Here is a 23,156-nt window from a genome sequence, read left to right as displayed (position 1 = left end):
TCCTCCAGTTGGTGGGATCTACACAGTGATCCAGACCAAGGCCAAGATAACAGTGGATGAAATGGGGGGGAGAACTTATTCATGATGGGGCCGTTTTACGAACACAATTTCAAGACCCAGGTGGAGCAGTGTGAGCCCCCAAACCCAGCCATCAAGAAAGCTATGGACGCCCTTATTGACAACGGCTGCCTGGCACTCTACTACGGATGTATTATATTATCTTATGTTCTATTCTATAGGTGTGACATGCAAGTGGAGAATACACAATCCTGTAGTAGTACTTTCTGTCCAGAAGAGGGCAGACATGCACTTCTACAGAAGTAGGCCTACACTGTAAACGCCAATGGAGTTAGATAGAGATGATGAATCCACAAGTTGGCAGACAAACACCATCTCCAGGATCAGAGACAAACAAATACATCTGCAGCTTCAGAAACTATTCTTTTGTAGTATTTCAGCTTTGCCCCATGTGTTTGATACTGTGATTGTGGGTCTCGTGTTGGTTGGTACTGTCTTCTAGAACCACACATATCTATCTTTCCCTTATGTTGGGATTATACTGTATGTTTTAGGTGTACTTTGGGCAGTCCCTATGTGATCCTATTTGACACGGGGTCAGCAGCCTGGAACCTGGACCGATGGAAGGGGGATCTGTGGGACACCTGTGGTATCGGAATGCCCGCCCATTACAGTGAGGCAAACGTTTTTGGGTCCATGGTTGCCTGGTTCTTTAAAGAAGTCATTTGTCAGCTTGTTAAGGATGCTGTGAAAAATACTCTGAAAGAGGTTTAAAGATTGCTGTATATGGGTCTGTTTTTTGAAGTCAAGAATATCTGCTTGATGTGAATACCTTAATGTCAGATAACTTTAAAAAATAAATGATACAGTAGCCTACTTCTTTTTACTCAAAACATATTCACCCTCTTGGGTAATATGAGATTATAGAGCTAATCATCAGTAATTCGTTGCTTTCATTCCTAGTTAACCGAACAGCTTGGAGACTCGCCCAATGTCCTCGACCATTTCCATGAGTGGCAGGCAGGGGGAGGACTTATATTCTGTCGCTCGCGGAAGATTCCCATGGCAACCATCTTCACAACCCATTCCACTCTGTTGGGACAATACCTCTGTGCCGGAAATGTGGTCTTCTACAACAAATTGGACAAGGTAAAGAGGCCACACACACACACACACAAACCTATAAACTTTCGTTATTGAAATTCCTCACTAACTTTTTCAGCTTTAACAATGTTGGGGTAATAATACATTAAGCATTGTTTGAGTTAGTTTGAGTTTCGTTTTTCCCAGTATCTCTCCCGTGCGTCAGTGAGCTATAGGTCTGTGGCTTTGTTATTCAAATGCCTCACAAAACATTTTGCTCATCACAGATTCAGGTGTTTTTGTTAGATTTAGAGTTTCTCTCAGTGTCTCCCCTGTGTGTCAGTAAGCTATGGGTCTGTGTTGTGTTTGCGCTGGTGTATGGTACTGTAATTGGCTCTCAGGCTAAGTGTAAAAAGGTCATTGTGGGCCTAAAGGTCATTCACTAGGCAGGCTGGGTAATTGACAGCAGCTTCTCATTATGAAGAGGAAGAGGAAGCCTCCTCCTCGCTGGCAGACAGGAGACTCAAGGGAGATCCTACTTCAAACATTTGTCAAACTCGAAATGAACCCCATAGCCCCAATAATAGTTAGTGTAGAACATTTGAAAGAGTTTTATTCACAGGTTTCATTCACTATTTAACTGATATTTACTTAGAATGTGCATGACAATTGGTAATTACACAATAGTTATCTCTTAATAATGACCTATTAATGACTCTTGTGTTGATTTCTGATGTGCCCCTGTCAGTTCAACATAGACCAGGAGGCTGGTGAGAGGCAGATCTACCATTGCTACTGTCTGGAGAGAGCTGCTGTCCACTGTGCCCATGTCTTTGCAACTGTACTTTACAACTGTACTCCTATTGAACATAAAGTGACAGAGCGGGGATATTTGATATTGAAATAGGCTGGGTTTCTCTCTGTCTACTGTACAGATATGGTGATGCCGAACGGATTGAACATCAAGAAGTTCTCAGCCATGCACGAGTTCCCAGAACCTTCACTCCACTAACCAGGGTCGGATTCAGGAATTTATCAGGGGACACTTCGATGGGTAAGAATTAAGTCCTTATTATGTTTTCAAGTTTGTTATCCAATATACTGCTAACTACAGTACCAGTCAAAAGTTTAGACACACCTACTCATTCAAGGGTTTTTCTTTATTTGACTATTTTCTACATTGCAGAATCATAGTGAAGACATCAAAACTATGAAATAACGCATATGGAATCATATAGTAACCAAAAAAGTGTTAAACAAATCAAAATATATTTTTTATTTGAGATTCTTTAAAGTAGCCACCCTTTGCCTTGATGATAGCTTGCACACTCTTGGCATTCTCTCAACCAGCTTCACCTGTAATGCTTTTCCAACAGTCTTTAAGGAGTTCCCACATATGCTGAGCACTTGTTGGCTGCTTTTCCTTCACTCTGCCATCAACTCATCCCAAACCATCTCAATTGGGTTGAAGTCAGGTGATTTTGGAGGCCAGGTCATCCGATGCAGCACTCCATCACTCCTTCTTGGTGAAATAGCCCTTACACAGCCTGGATGTGTGTTTTGGGTCATTGTCCTGTTGACGTATTGCTGCAGAATGCTGCGGTAGCCATGCTGGTTAAGTGTGCCTTGAATTCTAAATAAATCAATGACAGTGTCACCAGTAAAGCAAACCCACACCATCACACCTCCTCCTCCATGCTTCATTGTGGGAACCACACATGCGGAGATCATCCGTTAACCTACTCTGCGTCTCACAAAGACACGGCGGTTGGAACCAAAACTCTCAAATTTGGACTCATCAGACCAAAGAACAGATTTACACCGGTCTGATGTCCATTGCTCGTGTTTCTTGGCCCAAGCAAGTTTCTTATTATTATTGGTGTCCTTTAGTAGTGGTTTCTTTGCATAAATGTGTCTGTGAGATTCTTGGGCGGCAGGTAGCCTAGTGGTTAGTGTTGGTGTCACGCCCTGACCTTAGAGATCCTTTTTATGTCTCTATTTTGGTTGGTCAGGGTGTGAGTTTGGGTGGGCATTCTATGTCTGGTGTTCTATGTTGTTCTATGTTTTGTATTTCTATGTGTTTGGCCTGGTATGGTTCTCAATCAGAGGCAGCTGTCTATCGTTGTCTCTGATTGAGAACCATACTTAGGTAGCCTGTTCCCACCTGTGTTTGTGGGTAGTTATTTTTCTGTTTAGTGTTTGTATCACATGTCAGAACTGTTTCGGTTATTATTTATTTTGTATTTAGTGTTCAGTTTCGATTAAATAATATGACGTATCACGTATCACGTATCACGCTGCACCTTGGTCCTCACCTTCTTCTTCTGAATGCCGTAACAGTTGGACTAGTAACCGAAAGGTTGTAAGATCAAATCCCCGAGCTGACACGGTAAAAAAATCTGTCGTTCTGCCCCTGAACAAGGCAGTTAACCCACTGTTCCTAGGCTGTCATTGAAAATAAGAATTTGTTCTTAACTGACTTGCCTAGTTAAATAAAGGTAAAATGAAGGCCTGATTCACGCATTCTCCTCTGAACAGTTGATGTTGACATGTGTCTGTTACTTTCACTCTGTGAAGCATTTACTTGGGTTGTAACTAATGAACTTATCCTCTGCAGCAGAGGTAACTCTGGGTCTTCCTTTCCTGTGGCGGTCCTCATGAGAGCCACTTTCATCATAGCGCTTGATGGTTTTTGCGACTGCACTTGAAGAAACGTTCAAAGTTCTTGACATTTTCCGTATTGAATGACCTTCATGTCAAAGTAATGATGGACTGTCATTTCTCTTTGCTTATTTGATCTGTTCTTGCCATAATATGGACTTGGTCTTTTAGCAAATCTATTTTCTGTATATCACCCCTACCTTGTCACAACACAACTGATTGGCTCAAGCATTAAGAAGAAAATAAATTCCACAAATTAACTTTTTACTTTTAACACCTGTTAATTGAAATGCATTCTGGATGACTACCTCATGAAGCTGGCTGAGAGAATGCCAATAGTGTGCAAAGCTGTCATCAAGGCAAAGGGTGGCTACTTTGAAGAATCTCAAATATAACATATATTTTGATTTGTTTAACACATTTTTGGTTACTACATGATCCCATGTGTGTTATTTCATAGTTTTGATGTCCTCACTATTATTCTACAATGTAATTAAAAATAATAATAATGGGCCTCTAATCAATACTGCACATCTACTGGTCTCTCTCAAAAGAAAGTGACAGTTTAATCCTTAATTCTTCATCTCATTTAAGCTTTTTTCCTTCTCTCCCAGGTGCATAAGAATAACGTCACAGTGGGGATTTTCTTCATCATGCCAGCCAAGACCAACAACTTTAACGTGGAGATGCTGAAGGGACAGGCGATGCGCAAACAGCTCTGGTACGTCTCTGTAACCCACAATGGTGCACCTCATGGAGTTCTGCAAAATGTCTGCAATATTAGCACCAAACATTTCATGAAAATAACATTCTAATTCTTACAATTAAAAACAGTGTATTCACCAGACCTGTACTGTATGTCATATCAGTGTAACACCCCTCTATTTGACAACCCTGCCATTTAGCCAGGAAATCCTTAGCAGGCGTTTGTTATGAATGAACTAAGGCTGCACTTCAAATCAAATCAAATGCTATTTGTCACATGCGCCGAATACAACAAGTGTAGACCTTACCGTGAAACGCTTACTTACAAGCCCTTAACCAAAACAGTGCAGTTCAAGAAGAGTTAAGAAAATATTTTCCAAATAAAATAAAATAAAAAATAATAAAAAGTAACACAATAACATAACAATAATGAGTCTATATACAGGGGGTACCGGTACCGAGTCAGTGTGTGGGGGTACAGGTTAGTTGAGGTCATTTGTACATGTAGGTAGGGGTGAAGTAACTATGCATAGATAATAAACAGCGAGTAGCAGCAGTGTATAAAACAAATGGGGGGGGGGGGGGGGGGGGGTCAATTCATGCGGATGGTGTGTGACCTTTGGGTTTTCCACGTTACCAACGTGTGGAACGAGCTTCCGTGTTAATGAAGGGCTTGTCCATGCGGGTTCTAATGTGATTACTTGAGTGTTGCTTTTCTGACCTGCTGATGACCTCATGATGTCTTCAGAGGAGACATCCCTGATATGGACACCATCCTGGACAGAGACGACTTCACCATCATGACGAGAGCCATCTATGCCACACAGGTAGGAGTCGAAGAGACAGATAATGTATGAAATATACTGAGGTAAAGGTTATAGAATAGAATAGTTGTAAGAAGTGCATTATACACAGTAATAAAGCCAATAAGTGTTAGGTTGTTGAGAATGCTGACAGTCTCCATATTGTAGATTGGGTCAGGTCTATGTTATGATTAAAAGACCGGTATGTGATGAACATCAAATAAAACAGAGTTGGGGTGTGAGACAACCAGAGTGGTAAAAAGACCGAGAAAACTGGGCAACAAGGTAATATGGTGCAGAGAATCCCCATACATTGTACCCTAATGTTATATGAATGGAGTAACTAAACATTGACATGGTAGAATGGGCCTATAGGGTCAATATGAGGTATGACCCTGTAAGGTGATCAATTCAGAATGGGACTGGGGGATACCTGGTGCTAAAACCATGAATGAATGGACCCTGCAGTTATACAGCCCAGTGTGAATCATTGAACCTCCATAACACCAGGCCATGGGTCAATAGATTGGATGGTGTTGCAGTATTTAATAGCAAAGTGCCAATAACAATGGCGTTGTCACTTAGATTTATTCATGTCACATGTGTTTAGGCGTAAAAGGACGACACAGGTGTTTGATTGGCGGACAGATTGTGGCCGTCGTTACTCTCACTGCCATTTGTGTTGACCCTGAGATGTACCAGTACAGAATGACTTGTCTGTCTGCACTTTTGCTGCATTCACACAGTGGTTAGGGTGACAAATGGCTTTGCATGTCTGCTAAGTTCTTACGCCTCAAAGCTGACGTGAGATGTAGCAGCCTGTTCACTTGTGACATGTTTTTAGCATCGCTGTCTGTTCAGCAACTCTTTTACATGCAAGTTCATATCTTCTTGGGAGAAAGGCTTGTGTTTCTTTTGAGGGTAATCCCAAGAGAAGAGAATCATTAAATATCATTAGGCCAATGGATAGATATTCTTCTTCAGATCCATATTCCTGATGTCTACACGTAAAGGTGATTAGTCATGGATCAGTGACTTATAGATGTTGATACGCGCCATGTTTACTGCTCAAGGCACGTGCACAGTGATGACGCAGTCACAACACATGCACATGCATGCAAGTACACAGACACACACACTGTACTCTGTCTGTCTCTCTCTCTGCAGAGACACACCCTTCCTCCAGTGACCACTCACAGCATGCGGGATGACACCTCTGACCCTATCCTGGCCAACGTGAGACGCGTCGGCCTCTTCAGCGCTTGCACTGACCGAGTCAAGGTATGCAGGATGTTCGTTTGATGTCCATGTTTGTTTATGATAATGTTTTGCCTCGTTTATTGTGTTAAACCAGTTGAAGAATTGTCTGGAGAAGGTCTGGCAGCCGAGACGTTGACAATATAAAAGATATCATAAAGGCTCATATGTGCATATGATAAGTAATACCTTTTGCTTTTATGTAAAGTACTATCAAAGTGTTATTTTTTCCATTAGAGCAGTGGTTCCCAAACTGTTGGTCGGGATGACATTGACCCCCCCCCGTATAGAAAAACGCTTTCATTGTACTTAAAGGACTAAAATCAAATAGAAAATATGTGGAAAAGATAATGGACTTATACATTTTTCTATAATAACTTATAATTGTTGAGAATTTACAATCAACAAAATAAAAGCTAGACAATTAGGCCCCCATTGATTTTGTTATAATGTCTGAGCATAAGAACACAGCATTAGCCATGTCAAAATGCGTAGAATTGTAGGAAATTAGCTTTAAAACTACTAAATGTTCTCTAACCTCCATGGCTAACTGTATAGAATTTCAGGAAATTGGCTTTAAAATTGCAACATTTTCTTTCAGCTCCATGGCAGGATGTGTGGAATTGCAGGAGATTAGCTTTGAAATTTTCTCTCCGCTGCCACGATAATATATTTGACTTATTATTTGGTCTGTGTATGTCTTTTCACCGCACAACACTTATGGTGGGTTGTGGCTCAAAAGACAGTTCAATTGGTGGGTCACAAACAAAAAAATGTTTGGGAACCCCTGCATTAGAGTATACAGTATATGCCATTTAGCAGACACTTTTATCCTAAGTGACTTACAGTTATGCGTGCATAGATTCTACGTACGGTTGGTCCTGGAAATCGAGCCCACTATCCTCGTGTTTCTAGCGCCATGCTCTACTAACTGAGCTACAGAGGACCCTTAGAGCATACAGTATAGCCAGTGTAGTGCTGATCTCTATATTTTATTCTAAATGGTACTAACAGACATGTTTCCTGATACTATCAGATAGTGTTCCACCCAGAGTTCCTGTCCTCCACCAGCCCCCTGCTTCCTATGGACAATGAGGAGTTTGTACGAGGCTGTTGCCTGGAGGTCTTCCCTTCTTACTACGAGCCCTGGGGAGACACACCAGGTGACCTGTCACACTTACACAGCCTGCAAACATAAACTCCATCACTTTGGTTTTCTCTGGCAAATGTTTATATCACTGTTTTTGTGTATTCCTTCATGTGTGTGGAGTGTTGTATGGATGTGTGGGTGCACTATTATGTTGTAGTTGTTATTGTTCCCCAGCTGAGTCAGTCAGCTGTATAAGGAAATAAGCAAACAGGAAACCACTCACCCAGAGGCGGCGCTCCTAGTGGCAGGAGACTATAATGCAGGGAAACTTAAATCAGTTCTACCAAATCTCTATCAACATGTTAAATGTGCAACCAGAGGGAGAAAAATTCTAGATCACCTGTACTCCACACACAGAGAGGCGTACAAAGCTCTCCCTCGCCCTCCATTTGGTAAATCCGACCACAACTCTATCCTCCTGATTCCTGCTTACAAGCAAAAATTAAAGCAGGAAGCACCAGTGACTCGGTCTATAAAAAAAGTGGTCAGATGAAGCAGATGCTAAACTACAGGACTGTTTTGCTATCACAGACTAGAACATGTTCTGGGATTCTTCCAATGACATTGAGGAATACACCACATCAGTCACTGGCTTTATCAATAAGTGCATCGAGGACGTCATCCCCACAGTGACTGTACGTACATACCCCAACCAGAAGCCATGGATTACAGGCAACATTCGCACTGAGCTAAAGGGTAGAGCTGCCACTTTCAAGGTGCGGGACTCTAACCCGGAAGCTTATAAGAAATCCCGCTATGCCCTGCGACGAACCATCAAACAGGCAAAGCGTCAATACAGGGCTAAAATTGAATCATACTATCACCGGCTCCGACACTCGTCGGATGTGGCAGGGCTTGCAAACTATTACAGACTACAAAGGGAAGCACAGCCGCGAGCTGCCCAGTGACATGAGCCTACCAGACGAGCTAAATCACTTCTATGCTCGCTTCGAGGCAAGCAACACTGAGGCATGCATGAGAGCATCAGCTGTTCCGGACGACTGTGTGATCACGCTCTCCGTAGCCGACACGAGTAAGACCTTTAAACAGGTCAACATACACAAGGCTGCGGTGCCAGACGGATTACCAGGACGTGTGCTCCGTGCATGTGCTGACCAACTGGCAGGTGTCTTCACTGACATTTTCAACATGTCCCTGATTGAGTCTGTAATACCAACATGTTTCAAGCAGACCACCATAGTCCCTGTGCCCAAGAATACAAAGGAAACCTGCCTAAATGACTACAGACCCGTAGCACTCACGTCCGTAGCCATGAAGTGCTTTGAAAGGCTGGTAATGGCTCACATCAATACCATTATCCCAGAAACCCTAGACCCACTCCAATTTGCATACCACCCAAACAGATCCACAGATGATGCAATCTCTATTGCACTGCACACTCCACACTTTCCAACCTGGACAAAAGGAACACGTGAGAATGCTATTCATTGACTACAGCTCAGCATTCAACACCATAGTACCCTCAAAGCTCATCACAAAGCTAAGGAGCCTGGGACTAAACACCTACCTCTGCAACTGGATCCTGGACTTCCTGACGGGCTGCCCCCAGGTGGTGAGGGTAGGTAGCAACACATCCGCCACACTGATCCTCAACACTGGAGCTCCCTAGGGGTGCGTGCTCAGTCCCCTCCTGTACACCCTGTTCACCCACGACTGCATGGCCAGGCACGACTCCAACACCATCATTAAGTTTGCAGACGACACAACAGTGGCAGGCCTGATCACCGACAATGACGAGACAGCCTATGGTGAGGAGGTCAGAGACCTGGCCGGGTGGTGCCAGAATAACAACCTATCCCTCAACGTAACCAAGACTAAGGAGATGATTGTGGACTACAGGAAAAGGAGCACCGAGCACGCCCCCATTCTCATCAACAAGGCTGTAGTGGAGCAGGTTGAGAGCTTCAAGTTCCTTGGTGTCCACATCAACTACAAATTAGAATGGTCCAAACACACCAAGACAGTCGTGAAGAGGGCACGACAAAGCCTATTCACCCTCAGGAAACTAAAAAGATTTGGCATGGGTCCTGAGATCCTCAAAAGGTTCTACAGCTGCAACATCGAGAGCATCCTGACCGGTTGCATCACTGCCTGGTACGGCAATTGCTCGGCCTCCGACCTCAAGGCACTTCAGAGGGTAGTGTGTATGGCCCAGTACATCACTGGGGCAAAGCTGCCTGCCATCCAGGACCTCTACAGCAGGGTGTTTAGAGGAAGGCCCTAAAAATTGTCAAAGACCCCAGCCACTCCAGTCATAGACTGTTCTCTCTACTACCTAATGGCAAGCGGAACCGGAGTGCCAAGTCTAGGACAAAAAGGCTTCTCAACAGTTTTTACCCCCAAGCCATAAGACTCCTGAACAGGTAACCAAATGGCTACTCAGACTATTTGCATTGTGTCCCACCCCCCTCCAACCCCTCTTTTACGCTGCTGCTACTCTCTGTTTATCTTATATGCATAGTCACTTTAACTATACATTCATGTACATACTACCTCAATTTGTCCGACCAACCAGTGCTCCCGCACATTGGCTAACCGGGCTATCTGCATTGTGTCCCAACACCCGCCAACCCCTCTTTTTACGCTACTGCTACTCTCTGTTCATCATATATGCATAGTCACTTTAACCATACCTACATGTACATACTACCTCAATAAGCCTGACTAACCGGTGTCTGTATATAGCCTTGCTACTGTTATTTTCAAATGTCTTTTTACTGTTGTTTTATTTCTTTACTTACCTACACACACACACACACACACACACACACACACACACACACACACACACACACACACACACACACACACACACACACACACACACACACACACACACACACACACACACACACACACACCTTTTTTTTGCACTCTTGGTTAGAGCCTGTAAGTAAGCATTTCACTGTAAGGTCTACACCCGTTGTATTCGGCGCACGTGACAAATACACTTTGATTTGATTTGAGTGTACTGTGATGGGGGATACCCAGTGTGACCACCAACCTGTTTGGCTTCGGCTGGAACATGTGTCAGACACCACAGCATGCGGTATGTACAGTACATGCGTATACACCTCTTCAGTTTCATCACCAAATCAGTGCATCGTTTGAGTGACCTCTTATGGAAGAGCTCTGATATACTTTGGGAGTTCCCCGAAACCCAGAAGAACAGAGTGACTCTCTTTTTATCAGTGAAATTCAAGACCCTACTTCAGTCAGCAGTTTAGAATAGAATAAATTCTCTATTTATAATAGAATGGAATACTTTATTCCTGCGTCTCACTGGTCCGTATCTGTCCCGCTCCTCTCAGGGATCTACATAGTGGACCGGCGGTTCCATTCGGCAGATGACTCGTGTAACCAGCTAACCCAGTTCATGTTCGGGTTCTGCCAGCAGTCCAGACGACAGCGCATCATCCAGAGGAACCGCACAGAGAGGTTGTCGGACCTGCTGGACTGGGACGGGTGAGTCGCTATGGGTCCATGTCCCTGTTTACCTAATGGTTTGAAAGGCAGGTGGATCTCACAATTCAACAAAGTTTAGAAAACAAAATACGATGACCACCATTGCGGCATACTGAAACTAATTCCACTGAATTGCGTGCTTTTGGTGCTAACTTCATTGTTATGCTTTGTTATTTGTACGATTTCCTTTTGTAACATGTAATGTAAACAATGTCCCTTCTTTCTTTGGAGAATTATTTTATTGTTCCTTGTTCAGACTAGTTCAGTTGATTCGGGATTAGTTCAGTTGTGTTTTAGTTGTGGTTCAATCGATTCAGTTGATTTATGTTTGCAGTTCTTCATGCACACCCGGAGCCTGGCTCTCAGCAGGGCTTTCCCTGACAAGATGGAGCCGCTGGCCCCTCAACAGGTGAGAGGAGAGTCTGTCTTCCTCTGGCTCTATTGATTGACACTATAGATGCGTCAGAGATTCAGAGTTCATCCATTCCCTGAGCTTGAATTGACAACCTAACATTTTAGTAAATGACAAGACATCCTTTTGTATTTGTCCAATCTGTTACTACTGTTTTCTGAGCACTTCCTTCTTGAGTAAAACAAGCTCTCCCTGTTTCTCTCTCTCTCTGCTCATGTGTTCACGGTTTGTATGTTGTATGTATTGTACAGGTGCAGTTGCACTGTGGTTTTTCCAGAGACGTGAATAATTTGTCTCTCCTCTCTCTCTCTCTCTCTCTGTGCCCCCCTCCCCCTCGGCGTCAGTGCACTCTACCCCCCACCACAGTGATGAGGAGGATGATGATGAAGAGCCATATGATGAAGATAAGGAGTCAGAGCGGGACAGGCAGAACATCAAAGCCCCCTTCACTCTGGGTGTCACGCCCGAGGGCAAGAAGACACACCCAGGAGAAACTGCCAACTGAGAGATCTCTCGCTACTAGCCTGGTATGGCCAACCCTGGTCCTTGATAGCTGCAGTATGTGCAGTTTTTTGTTCCAGCCCAGAACGTACAATATTAGATCTGTTGTAGGGACACTGAGCCTTAAGCAGCTGTTACACATACTACCTATGTATAATTTCTAAGAGAAAATACCTATTATTTTGATGATAAAAGTCCCCTCACGCCCATAGGAAATGAGACATGAATAGTTTAATCAATAGTTATATATCAGGAATTGCAGTGAGAGGTCTCTCTCTCTTTATAGCCTGGGATGGCCAAACCTAGTCCTGAACACATTACTTCTATGATCAGATACCCTTAGACAAGTGTTGCTATGAATTCAAAATAATTTTATTAAACATTGTATTAAATAATACGTTCAAACATTTCAGTGTAGCCGTACTTAGAGACCAGTGTTTTTCTCACATTGCATTAAATAGTCTACATCCAACAACAAGAGATCAACAGATGCAATAGATTAGAATGTTATCAACAATAATAAATACATTATAAAAATACATCAGAAGTACTCTCTTTTCCATGCCGGCAAGTCTTGAAAGTACAGCTGTTCAGGATTTTCTTCTCCTGAAACGAAAAAAGACAAGTGCAATTAACTTTATGGCAATTTCAAACCTATAGCTTGGATGTAGTTAAGGGAACCCGATGCCTGAATTAGCGCCTATTGAGGTGAGCTTCCTGGCTAGCTTGGATGTATCCTTAACCATTACTGTAGGCTGCAATATGACCCAACTCACCATCCTCCTTGGCTTGCTGCAGGAAATTGAGCAGGACTGTGGCTGCCTGGTTCACACTGAGTTTCTCTGTGTTTTGACTCCGAGTCTCTGAAAAGAGGATGTCATAACAGAGTAATGATAGGTCAAAGTAAAAGATGATGTTAAAATCTCAAATCACCCTATTCCCCATACAGTGCACTACTTTACAGAGCCATACAGTAGCAGAGTCATACAAAATAAGAATATGTGCATACTGCCAAATACAAGTGTATTGTATTTACCTAAATGTAATGTGTCATATACGTCTCCCTCTTTTCTGTCCTCGCTGATAAACCGCCGTCCCTCTGTAATAGCAACATACACACAGTTATGAAATGCAATATATTTGAGTTGCATTCATAAATAAACATACATGATAAGGAAATAATAGACAACTTCAGATTTAAATGATAATGTTAATTCCCTTACAGTGCATATTATTTCCAATTATTCTCTGTGGAGGACATAAATGCAGAAATACATTTAAAAGGTATGTCAAAGGAATGCAAAGTATGATTAGGCTAATGTAGGTAGTAGACATACGAGTGCCCTTGAGGTACAGCATTGCCTGAGGTGACCAATTTCTCCTCTGGAAACTGCCTTTCGGTGCGCTCCACGAATGGGAGACGAGCGTTACCAGAAGTAAAAGAGCAAGTGCATAAGCTGTAATAGTCCTCACACCCTGAAACAGTTAAAAGTAGAGTTATGCTGTATGAACAAGCAGACAATGTAAAACAAATATGCGTTCCAAATAAATGACAAGAAGTTCATCATTTGCATGTGCCATGCTCATCTCCATTCATAAAAACGAAAAGATCAAAATGTACCTCAACAGGCAACTTACCTTCATTGCGACGGAGGATATTAGATCCCTGTAATGCCAGTAGAAGTCCGGGCAGAAGTTGTGTGCCTTGGCAAATGTGATCCCTGTATTTATATTGGACTGGTGAGTGAGACCTCGTAGCCCACAGCGCAATGCGTTATGGATGTCAACAGCAATAGGTCATGTCAATTTGATGAAAGAGAGGTGGACTCCAAGCGCAGAGAGGGAATGCAGAGAGGAACCAATCAAATCAATTACTCACATTTTAATGTACACATTACACATTTTATGTATACAATTAGCTACCAATGCAATCATAGATCTACAGTGCCTTCAGAAAGTATTCACACCCCTTGAATTTTTACACATTTATTGTGTTACAAGGTGGGATTACAATGGATTTAATTGTCATTTTTTGTTAATGATCTACACAAAATACCCTGTAAAAAATGTATGAAAAATTAAACAGTAATACAGTATATCTTCATTACATAAGTATTCGACCCACTGAGTCAATACGTGTTAGTAATTACAGCTGTGAGTCTTTCTGTGTCTCTAAGAGCTTTCAATACCTGGATTGTACAATATTTGCATATTAACATCTTTAAATTCTTCAAGCTCTGTCAAGTTTGTTGTTGATCTTTGTTAGACAGCCATTTTCAAGTCTTGCCATATATTTTCAAGATGATTTAAGTCAAAACTGTAGGAACATTAGATGTTGTCTTGGTAAGCAACTCCAGTGTATATTTGGCCTTGTGTTTTAGGTTATTTTCTTGCTGAAAGGTGAATTTGTCTCACAGTGTCTGTTGGAAAGCAGACTGAACCAGGTTTCCTCTAGGATTTTGCTGGTGCTTCGCTCTATTACATATATTTTTGTCCCCCCAAAAAACCTAGTCCTTGCCGATGACAAGGATACCCATAACATTCAGCCACCACCGTGCTTGAAAATATGAATAGTGGTACTCAGTGAGTTAGGAAGGACGCCTTAATCTTTGTAGTGATTGGGTATATTGATCCACCATTCAAAGTGTAATGAATAACTTCACCATGCTCAAAGGGATATTCAATGTCTGCTTTTATGAGAAAAAAAATCCCATCTAAAATGGCTGTCTAACAAAGATCAACAACCAACTTTCTTAGAGAAACCTTCCTGGTCTTTGTGGTTGTATCTGTGTTTAAAATTCACTGTTCGACTGAGGGACCTTACAGATAATGAATTGTATGTGTGGGGTACAGAGATGAGGTACTCATTCAAAAATAATGTAAAAAATCTATTATTGCAAACAGAGTGAGTCCATGCAACTTAATATGTGACTTGTTAGGCACATTTTTACTCCTGAACTTAATTAGGCTTGCCATAACAAAGAAGTTGAATACTTATTGATTCAAGACATTTCAGCTTTTCTTTTTTAATTAATTTGTAAAAATTTCTAAAAACATACAGCACCAGTCAAAAGTTTGGACACACCTACTCATTGAAGGGTTTTTCTATATTTTTACTATTTTCTACATTGTAGAATAATAGTTAAGACATCACACCTATGAAATAACACATATGGAATCATGTAGTAACCAAAAAAGTGTTAAACAAATCAAAATATATTTTATATTTGAGATTCTTTAAAGTAGCCACCCTTTGCCTTGATGACAGCTTTGCACACTCTTGGCATTCTCTCAGCCAGCTTCATGAGGTAGTCACCTGGAATGCATTTCAATTAACAGGTGTGCCTTGTTAAAAGATAATTTGTGGAATTTCTTTCCTTCTTAATGTGTTTGAGCCAATCAGTTGTGTTGTGACAAGGTAGGGGTGGTATAAAGAAGATAGCTCTATTTGGTAAAAGACCAAGTCCATATTATGGCAGGCGCTATGATGAAACTGGCTCTCATGAGGACCGCCACAGGAAAGGAAGATCCAACCCAAATAAATTATTCACGGAGTTCAAGTAACAGACACATCTCAACATCAACTGTTCATGCCTTCATGGTCAAATTGCTGCAAAGAAACCACTACTAAAGGACACCAGTAAGAAGAAGAGACTTGCTTGGGCCAATGAACACGCGCAATGGACATTAGACCGGTGGAAATCTGTTCTTTGGTCTGATGAGTCAAAATTTGAGATTTTTGGTTCCAACCGCCATGTCTTTGTGAGACGCAGAGTAGGTGAACTGATGATCTCCGTATGTGTGGTTCCCACCGTGAAGCATGGAAGAGGAGGTGTGGGGGAGCTTTGTTGGTTACACTGTCTGTGATTTATTTAGAATTGAAGCTACACTTAACCAGCATGGCTACTACAGCATTCTGAAGCTATACGCGATCCCATCTGGTTTGCGCTTAGTAGTACTATCATTTGTTTTTCAACAGGACAATGACCCAAAACACACCTCCAGGCTGTATAAGGGCAATTTGACCAAGAAGGAGAGTGATGGAGTGCTGCATCAGATGACCTGGCCTCCACAATAACCCAACCTCAACCCAAGTGAGATGGTTTGGGATGAGTTGGACTGCAGAGTGAAGGAAATGCAGCTAACAAGTGCTCAGCATATGTGGGAACTCCTTCAAAACAGTTGGAAAAGCATTCCTCATGAAGCTGGTTGAGAGAATGCCAAGAGTGTGCAAAGGGTGGCTAATTTGAAGAATCTCAAATATAAAATATTTTGATTTGTTTAACACTTTTTTGGTTACTACATGATTCCATATGTGTTATTTCATAGTTTTGATTTCTTCATTATTATTCTACAATGTAGAATAGTAAAAATAAAGAAAAACCCTTGAATGAGTCGGTGTGTCCAAACTTTTGACTGGTACTGTAATTCCACTTTGACATTATTGGGTATTGTATGTAGTCCAGTGACAAAAAGAAATCTCTATTTAATAACTTTTAAATTCAGGCTGTAACACAACATTTGGAAAAAGTCAAGGGGTGTGACTATTTTCTAAAGGCACTGTATAAGGTAATATTTTATCAAAAGTAAAGAAAGAAGCCATTTAATGCAAAATGCTGAGACACTATCAGTATTCTTACTGTTGTAAAAAATGAAAGTAATTGCTTTGGAAATATTGATATGTTTACTTCTTGTGCAGTGAAGCGGTTCATGGATAGCTGCCTGGTCGTTTTTATGAATGAACAGCTGACAGTCTCCCAATGAATGTAGGAGTGTTTGATTGGGATAGACTCAGGGAAGCTGGAGGTGATGGGTTCCCTGGGATTCTCATTGACATTACCATCAATTATTATATCTAGCCTAATGCTGGTAAACAATCCACAACTAAAACTAAACAATTGCAGAGAAGTGGAGCAGTAGGCCTAGCATATGCCTACAGTGTAATGTGTATTGAGACAAAGAATACATTCTTCCAAAAGTTATTCATACATTAAAAATGAACAAAATGATAATAGGACCATCTGGACTTGTGATAGTTAAATAAAAGTTAAATCAAACAATACAAAGAAAAGCACTACAATCTTACAATTTATGTGGATAAATGTTGGGATAAAAAGGCCTGCCATTATAATGTGTTCCATTTTCATTTTTGGGGGTCCCGAGTGGCGCTCTGGTTCGAATCCACAGACACTCTGGTTCGAATCCAGGCCATGATTGGGAGTCCCATAGGGCGGCGCACAATTGGCCCAGCGTCGTGTAGGCCGTTATTGAAAAATAATAATTTGCTCTTAACTGACTTGCCTAGTTAAGTAAAGGTTAAATAAAAAAGTCCATTCATGTGAGTAGTGATGTCATGTTTTTGACCCTGTGAGACTAGGTGAGACTACACTCACTGGGGAGCCAGCCCCAGCCAATCAGAATGAGTTTTTCCCCACAAAAGGGATTTATTAGAGACAGAAATACTCAGTTTTATCAGCTGTTCGGGTGGCTGGTCTCAGACGATCCCGCAGGTGAAGAAGCCGGACGGGGAGGTCCTAGGCTGGCGTGGTCTGAGTTAGGGTTAGGGTTGGTCTGCGGTTGTGAGGCCGGTTGGACATACTGCCAAATTCATTAAAACGACATTGGAGGCAGCTTATGGTAGGGAAATTAACATTCAATTATCTGGCAACAGCTCTGGTGGACATTCCTGCAGTCAGCATACCAATTGCACACTCCCTCAAAACTTGAGACATCTGTGGCATTGTGTTGTGTGACAAAACTGCACATTTTAAAGTGGTCTTTTATTGTCCCCCGCACAAGGTGCACCTGTGTAATGATCATGCTGTTTAATTCGTTTCTTGATATGCCACATCTGTCAGGTGGATGGATTATCTTGGCAAATTGGAAATATTGACTAACAGGGATGTAAACAAATGTGTGCACATAATTTGAGAGAAATAAGATTTGTGCTCGTATGGAACATTTCTGGGATCTTTTATTTCAGCTCATGAAACATGGGACCAACACTTAAGATGTTGCTTTTATGTTTTTGTTCAGTATATTTGCAATTTGTCACAATCAAAACACAATGAATGACAGACAACGGCACAACACAAGTAAAAAAAAAGAAAAGTGTAATTACAAAAGTGTCAGACAAAACATTGTCAAACCATTGTCATTTCACATGTAATCATTCCATTCAGTTCCCTCCATTCCTATAGTTTAGATTGATACAATTCCAACTCAAATGTTGCTCTTAAATTAAAAAAAAAAAAATCTACAGAAGTTCTCATCCAGTCATACAGAGAAATTACAGAAATATAAGGGGAAAATATGCAACTGCCAGATCTGGTACTCATAACAGGCGTGAGAGAAAAGGAAAGTAAAGCTATTTTCTTCCACAGGACTCAAGTTTTAGTCCAGTGAGAGAAAGCACAGGCACCATAAGTAGGACCAGGAGTCTTTCCAATACCTGACCAGGAAACCACCTATAACTATGGCTTCGAGCTTTCCCTGGTCATATGGTCAGGAAACCCTAACATCTGTTTGTGCCATCTTGCTAACTCCTAGTTCATTTTTGGCAAGACAGCACAGCACTAGGAAAACCCCCTGGCCCCATCTACAATGTAACAATGGGACCAGCTCTCCTACTCCACACCTCTTCTGAGGTTGTCCAGGGGCTATCTTCAGAGGCGATGACATGGTGAGTTTGTCTGTACATTCAATAGTAGAGTAAGAGAGCCAAAATGGTTCTCTTCAGTCCATTAGAGGGACTCTCCTCCTCGTGGGGAGTTCTCCAGTAGAGGAGAGCAGCATTCAACAACGACATGTAAAACATTCTGGGGTAGCCATCGTAACCAACTCCAGATTCATTAGTAACAGTTGCCCGTAGCAACCAGGACTGGTACGGACCTTAAAATTGCAGAATCAAGATACAAAAAGCAGACCGTTTTCCCTTTAAAATGGGAAGAGGTCTTCATATACAAAGTCTCATGAAAATGACCTAGCTAACTGTTGGAAGTAAGCAATTGACCAATGGGGGTTAAGTGGCTTTATCAGAACTACTGTATCATAAATATAATAGAGATTTATTTTCTTCATAAACAAAAAGTCACTGTTATACCATGGTGTTGCTCTCTCCCACTTTGTCCACAAACTGAAAGAGAGAGAGAGAAAAAATATATATATAAGTCAACAGTCTTACCGTCCCCTTTGCAAAGTAGAGCAAAATAGATGACATATACAAGCTTCACTAAAATGTTTAGTGCATAGTTGTACACGGGCAATGCGATGTTTGCTTGACGTGACTGAGTAGACTATACAAAACGGTGTGAAGGATAAATGCTGTTGCTGGTGTCCTAGTATAAATTATTTCCAATGGTTCCCTACTCTGGTCAGGCATAAGGCAACATTACAGTATAACATACATTATAAACAGATGTGAATCATGCTCACATGCAAGGGAAAATCTGCAGTGACTGACCAAGACTGCGGATTGTCCTCAGAGTTAATTACGAAGGCTTTAAAGAGACAGAGACACATTCTCCTCAAAACAAGTGACTCCACAAACATACATACACACACACACACACACACACACACACACACACACACCACACACACACACACACACACACACGATCTTAAATGAGAAGATTGAGTGACACTGTATGAGACACTACAGCCTTCCAGAACCACTGTCAGAAGCCAAGTGGACCCTGTGTTGTCTTTAGTGTAACCACCTCAGCCCACACAGCACCCACTGCATTGCAGCTCCTGTTCCCATACCCTTACTCACCCAGTGGTGTAGTGGAGGGTAAACGCAAGTAAACCCAGTTTACCCACCGGGAAAAATACATTGAAACTATAGGAGCGTTACTTTTTCGCCACGACCGGCGATCAGAATTTACCCAACTATTTTTTTTACCTCTACATCACTGTACTCACCCCACTGATGAATGGGAGGTTTAGCAGGGAGCCCAGGATGGGTATCCTTCTGATGAAGCCTACTGCCACTGGGAAGAAACCCCTGGAGAAGATAAAGAGAAAGAGAGAGAGGGGGCAGAGAAAGAGAGAGTTAGTTGACAACAGCAAGCACACGACTGCTCTTCTCTGTGTCACGGAGGCGCTCCGCACTGCTAAAGCTAACTCTCTCTCCTCTGCTCTCATCCTTCTAGACCTATCGGCTGCCTTTGATACTTTTAACCATCAGATCCTCCTCTCCACCCTCTCCGAGTTGGGCATCTCCGGCGCGGCCCACGCTTGGATTGCGTCCTACCTGACAGGTCGCTCCTACCAGGTGGCGTGGCGAGAATCTGTCTCCTCACCACGTGCTCTCACCACTGGTGTCCCCCAGGGCTCTGTTCTAGGCCCTCTCCTATTCTCGCTATACACCAAGTCACTTGGCTCTGTCATAACCTCACATGGTCTCTCCTATCATTGCTATGCAGACGACACACAATTAATCTTCTCCTTTCCCCCTTCTGATAACCAGGTGGCGAATCGCATCTCTGCATGTCTGGCAGACATATCAGTGTGGATGACGGATCACCACCTCAAGCTGAACCTCGGCAAGACGGAGCTGCTCTTCCTCCCGGGGAAGGACTGCCCGTTCCATGATCTCGCCATCACGGTTGACAACTCCATTGTGTCCTCCTCCCAGAGCGCTAAGAACCTTGGCGTGATCCTGGACAACACCCTGTCGTTCTCAACTAACATCAAGGCGGTGGCCTGTTCCTGTAGGTTCATGCTCTACAACATTCGCAGAGTACGACCCTGCCTCACACAGGAAGCGGCGCAGGTCCTAATCCAGGCACTTGTCATCTCCCGTCTGGATTACTGCAACTCGCTGTTGGCTGGGCTCCCTGCCTGTGCCATTAAACCCCTACAACTCATCCAGAACGCCGCAGCCCGTCTGGTGTTCAACCTTCCCAAGTTCTCTCACGTCACCCCGCTCCTCCGCTCTCTCCACTGGCTTCCAGTTGAAGCTCGCATCCGCTACAAGACCATGGTGCTTGCCTACGGAGCTGTGAGGGGAACTGCACCTCCGTACCTTCAGGCTCTGATCAGGCCCTACACCCAAACAAGGGCACTGCGTTCATCCACCTCTGGCCTGCTCGCCTCCCTACCTCTGAAGAAGTACAGTTCCCGCTCAGCCCAGTCAAAACTGTTCGCTGCTCTGGCACCCCAATGGTGGAACAAACTCCCTCACGACGCCAGGTCAGCGGAGTCAATCACCACCTTCCGGAGACACCTGAAACCCCACCTCTTTAAGGAATACCTAGGATAGGATAAAGTAATCCTTCTAACCCCCCCCCCCCCCCCCCCCCCCCCCCTAAAGATTTAGATGCACTATTGTAAAGTGGCTGTTCCACTGGATATCATAAGGTGAATGCACCAATTTGTAAGTCGCTCTGGATAAGAGCGTCTGCTAAATGACTTAAATGTAAAATGTAAAATGATGACGGACTACGGCTCTTTACACGCAGTAAGCCCTTGCATTAAATGGGGGCTGCACTCAACAAGGGGTGGGGGCGAGACACAGTTGACAGGAAAAAACTAAGTTTGGCTTGATTCCCTCCAGACTAGATCTTATTCTAAAGATAAGCTTAGCAAACTGAGCCTGGTGCCTGTACTGTACTGTACCCACCTGAATAAAAGGAAAAAGCCATAGACCTCCAGGACCACTCCCACAATGGGCCAGCCTATAAGAACAATCAACACTCCTCCCAGGAAGAAGCTGGTGGCCTTCATCTTGTGTTTCTGGAAGAAGAAGCGGAACGTCCTCTCCAGACCGATCACAAACGACAGGCCAGCCACAAACAAGATCTATAGAGAGAGATAGAAGGGACAGGCAACGTCAATGTTTATTGACAATGACAGAGTACTTCACTACTCTATAAGGTGGTGATTGTTCTCAGTTGAGAGAGAGAGAGACAGAAAGGCACACACTGATAGAGGGTGAACAACCGTTCACCCTCAAGCAAGGAGCTCTGACTCTGCAGCTGTGTGTTTCTCAGAGATAATGGAACTGCAGATCACACCAACATCCAATAAATATAGCAAAACGTAAGCCTCATGTATGTAGCTGCAGAAGGTAGGCAAACATGATGATGAAATCACTCACATTTCCTATTGCAAGGAGGGCTTTGTCAAAAAACAGGATCATTCCAAAAAAGAGGAAAAACACGCCGAAGCCTGTAAGTCCCATTCCGATCTCTGCAAGAAAGAGGAATCACATTATTTCAAGTATCCAAGCACACTTACGTTAATACGTTTCAATCACTGGAGGCTGCTGAGGGGAGGACGGCTCATAATAATGGCCGGAACGGAGCGAATGGATGGTATCCAACATACCATTCCACAAGCCTGTCCTCCCCAATTAGGTTCCACCAACCTCCTGTGGTTTCAATTGACGTCCTCGCTCCCTAGCCAGCCATCTGGCTCAGAATGAATGTCATTAATTAGCTAGCTAACGTCAATAGCTGTCAATGGTCACTCTATCTAGCAAAACATACTATTTAGCTAGCTAGCTAGCTATTTCTAGCTGGTTTCCTCACATAAAAGAATAGCCTAGCTTAATTTAGCTAGTAATGTAGCTGAGAGAGGCTAGCTTGCTAACGTTAGCTAGAGAGCTGGAACAAGTTGGCCAGCAGCAACAACCGTTAGATAAAATAGAAATCGCCTTACTCTGTGAGTCCGTTAGAGAGATCATTTTGGCAATGAATCAACAACTTGTAAAATTTACAAGTTGACACTGTTAATTGTATTGTACTAAAATCCAAGTACTATTACAACAGCTGCCACTGTACCACTAGCCACGTCTTCCGGAAACACGCCTTCTTGGTTACGTTAGAAATATTATTCTTCCGGACAAAACCAGGGGTGCATTCAACATACTAAAGGGTTGTATCAAAACGTTGGTGAAAAGGTTAAGGAGAGCACTTCTCTGCTGAATATAACTAGGTAGTTGTTGGAAAATGTCTGCTCTGCCTACATACACTTGTCCATTTTCTGGATGGAAAATGTTTTCTAGGTTGTATTGTAAAATAAAGGTTAAATAAAATAAAACATTGATTCAGCATTGATTGCAGTTTGTTTG

General features: G+C 42.7%; 3 protein-coding genes across 4 annotated transcripts; 1 reads left to right on the top strand and 2 right to left on the bottom strand.

The window, feature by feature from the left end:
- The first annotated feature begins 610 nt into the window (after positions 1 to 610).
- LOC120049849 (glycogen [starch] synthase, liver-like) lies at positions 611 to 12,615 on the top strand. Of its 2 annotated transcripts, XM_038996307.1 has the most exons (10): positions 611 to 691; positions 982 to 1,167; positions 2,037 to 2,155; positions 4,377 to 4,483; positions 5,216 to 5,294; positions 6,438 to 6,551; positions 7,564 to 7,690; positions 11,010 to 11,163; positions 11,498 to 11,572; positions 11,920 to 12,615. In XM_038996307.1, exons 5-10 carry the CDS (start codon positions 5,232 to 5,234, stop codon positions 11,942 to 11,944), a joined length of 558 nt encoding a protein of 185 aa, XP_038852235.1. In that variant the 5' UTR covers positions 611 to 691; positions 982 to 1,167; positions 2,037 to 2,155; positions 4,377 to 4,483; positions 5,216 to 5,231; the 3' UTR covers positions 11,945 to 12,615. The 2 variants fall into 2 exon arrangements, with proteins under 2 accessions (XP_038852235.1, XP_038852234.1); XM_038996306.1 differs by lacking the exons at positions 611 to 691; positions 982 to 1,167; positions 2,037 to 2,155; positions 4,377 to 4,483 and having other exon boundaries at positions 5,182 to 5,294.
- LOC120049064 (spexin prohormone 1-like) lies at positions 12,372 to 13,720 on the bottom strand. Its single transcript, XM_038995317.1, has 5 exons — positions 13,715 to 13,720; positions 13,414 to 13,558; positions 13,113 to 13,175; positions 12,853 to 12,939; positions 12,372 to 12,682 (listed from the first exon to the last, which is right to left on the bottom strand). The coding sequence occupies exons 1-5, from the start codon at positions 13,718 to 13,720 to the stop codon at positions 12,618 to 12,620; spliced, it is 366 nt and encodes a 121-aa protein (XP_038851245.1). The 3' UTR covers positions 12,372 to 12,617.
- A 4,312-nt stretch (positions 13,721 to 18,032) lies between these two features.
- Positions 18,033 to 22,892, bottom strand: LOC120049848 (vesicle transport protein GOT1B-like). The gene is made up of 5 exons (XM_038996305.1): positions 22,745 to 22,892; positions 22,182 to 22,273; positions 21,705 to 21,883; positions 20,003 to 20,084; positions 18,033 to 19,211 (listed from the first exon to the last, which is right to left on the bottom strand). The coding sequence occupies exons 1-5, from the start codon at positions 22,767 to 22,769 to the stop codon at positions 19,173 to 19,175; spliced, it is 417 nt and encodes a 138-aa protein (XP_038852233.1). The 5' UTR covers positions 22,770 to 22,892; the 3' UTR covers positions 18,033 to 19,172.
- Positions 22,893 to 23,156: the final 264 nt, after the last annotated feature.

The sequence above is a fragment of the Salvelinus namaycush genome, chromosome 6 (genome assembly GCF_016432855.1).
Source record: "Salvelinus namaycush isolate Seneca chromosome 6, SaNama_1.0, whole genome shotgun sequence".
Lineage (NCBI taxonomy): Eukaryota > Metazoa > Chordata > Actinopteri > Salmoniformes > Salmonidae > Salvelinus > Salvelinus namaycush.
Note: the sequence above shows the minus strand (reverse complement) of the source record. Positions and strands in the feature narration are given on the sequence as shown.

What these genes read in the sequence shown, in the direction of transcription:
- LOC120049849 (XM_038996307.1), top strand. Translation starts at nt 5,232, where the DNA reads ATGGACACCATCCTGGACAGAGACGACTTCACCATCATGACGAGAGCC. An exon ending in GAGCCATCTATGCCACACAG is followed by an intron (nt 5,295 to 6,437) that starts GTAGGAGTCGAA and finishes CTCTCTCTGCAG; the next exon opens with AGACACACCCTTCCTCCAGT. An exon ending in CTTGCACTGACCGAGTCAAG is followed by an intron (nt 6,552 to 7,563) that starts GTATGCAGGATG and finishes TGATACTATCAG; the next exon opens with ATAGTGTTCCACCCAGAGTT.
- LOC120049064 (XM_038995317.1), bottom strand. An exon ending in GCTGTACCTCAAGGGCACTC is followed by an intron (nt 13,176 to 13,413) that starts GTATGTCTACTA and finishes TTGCTATTACAG; the next exon opens with AGGGACGGCGGTTTATCAGC. An exon ending in GCAGCAAGCCAAGGAGGATG is followed by an intron (nt 12,683 to 12,852) that starts GTGAGTTGGGTC and finishes TTTTCGTTTCAG; the next exon opens with GAGAAGAAAATCCTGAACAG.
- LOC120049848 (XM_038996305.1), bottom strand. Translation starts at nt 22,769, where the DNA reads ATGATCTCTCTAACGGACTCACAGA. An exon ending in CCCTCCTTGCAATAGGAAAT is followed by an intron (nt 21,884 to 22,181) that starts GTGAGTGATTTC and finishes CTCTCTCTATAG; the next exon opens with ATCTTGTTTGTGGCTGGCCT. An exon ending in ACCTCCCATTCATCAGTGGG is followed by an intron (nt 19,212 to 20,002) that starts GTGAGTACAGTG and finishes TCTCTCTTTCAG; the next exon opens with TTTGTGGACAAAGTGGGAGA.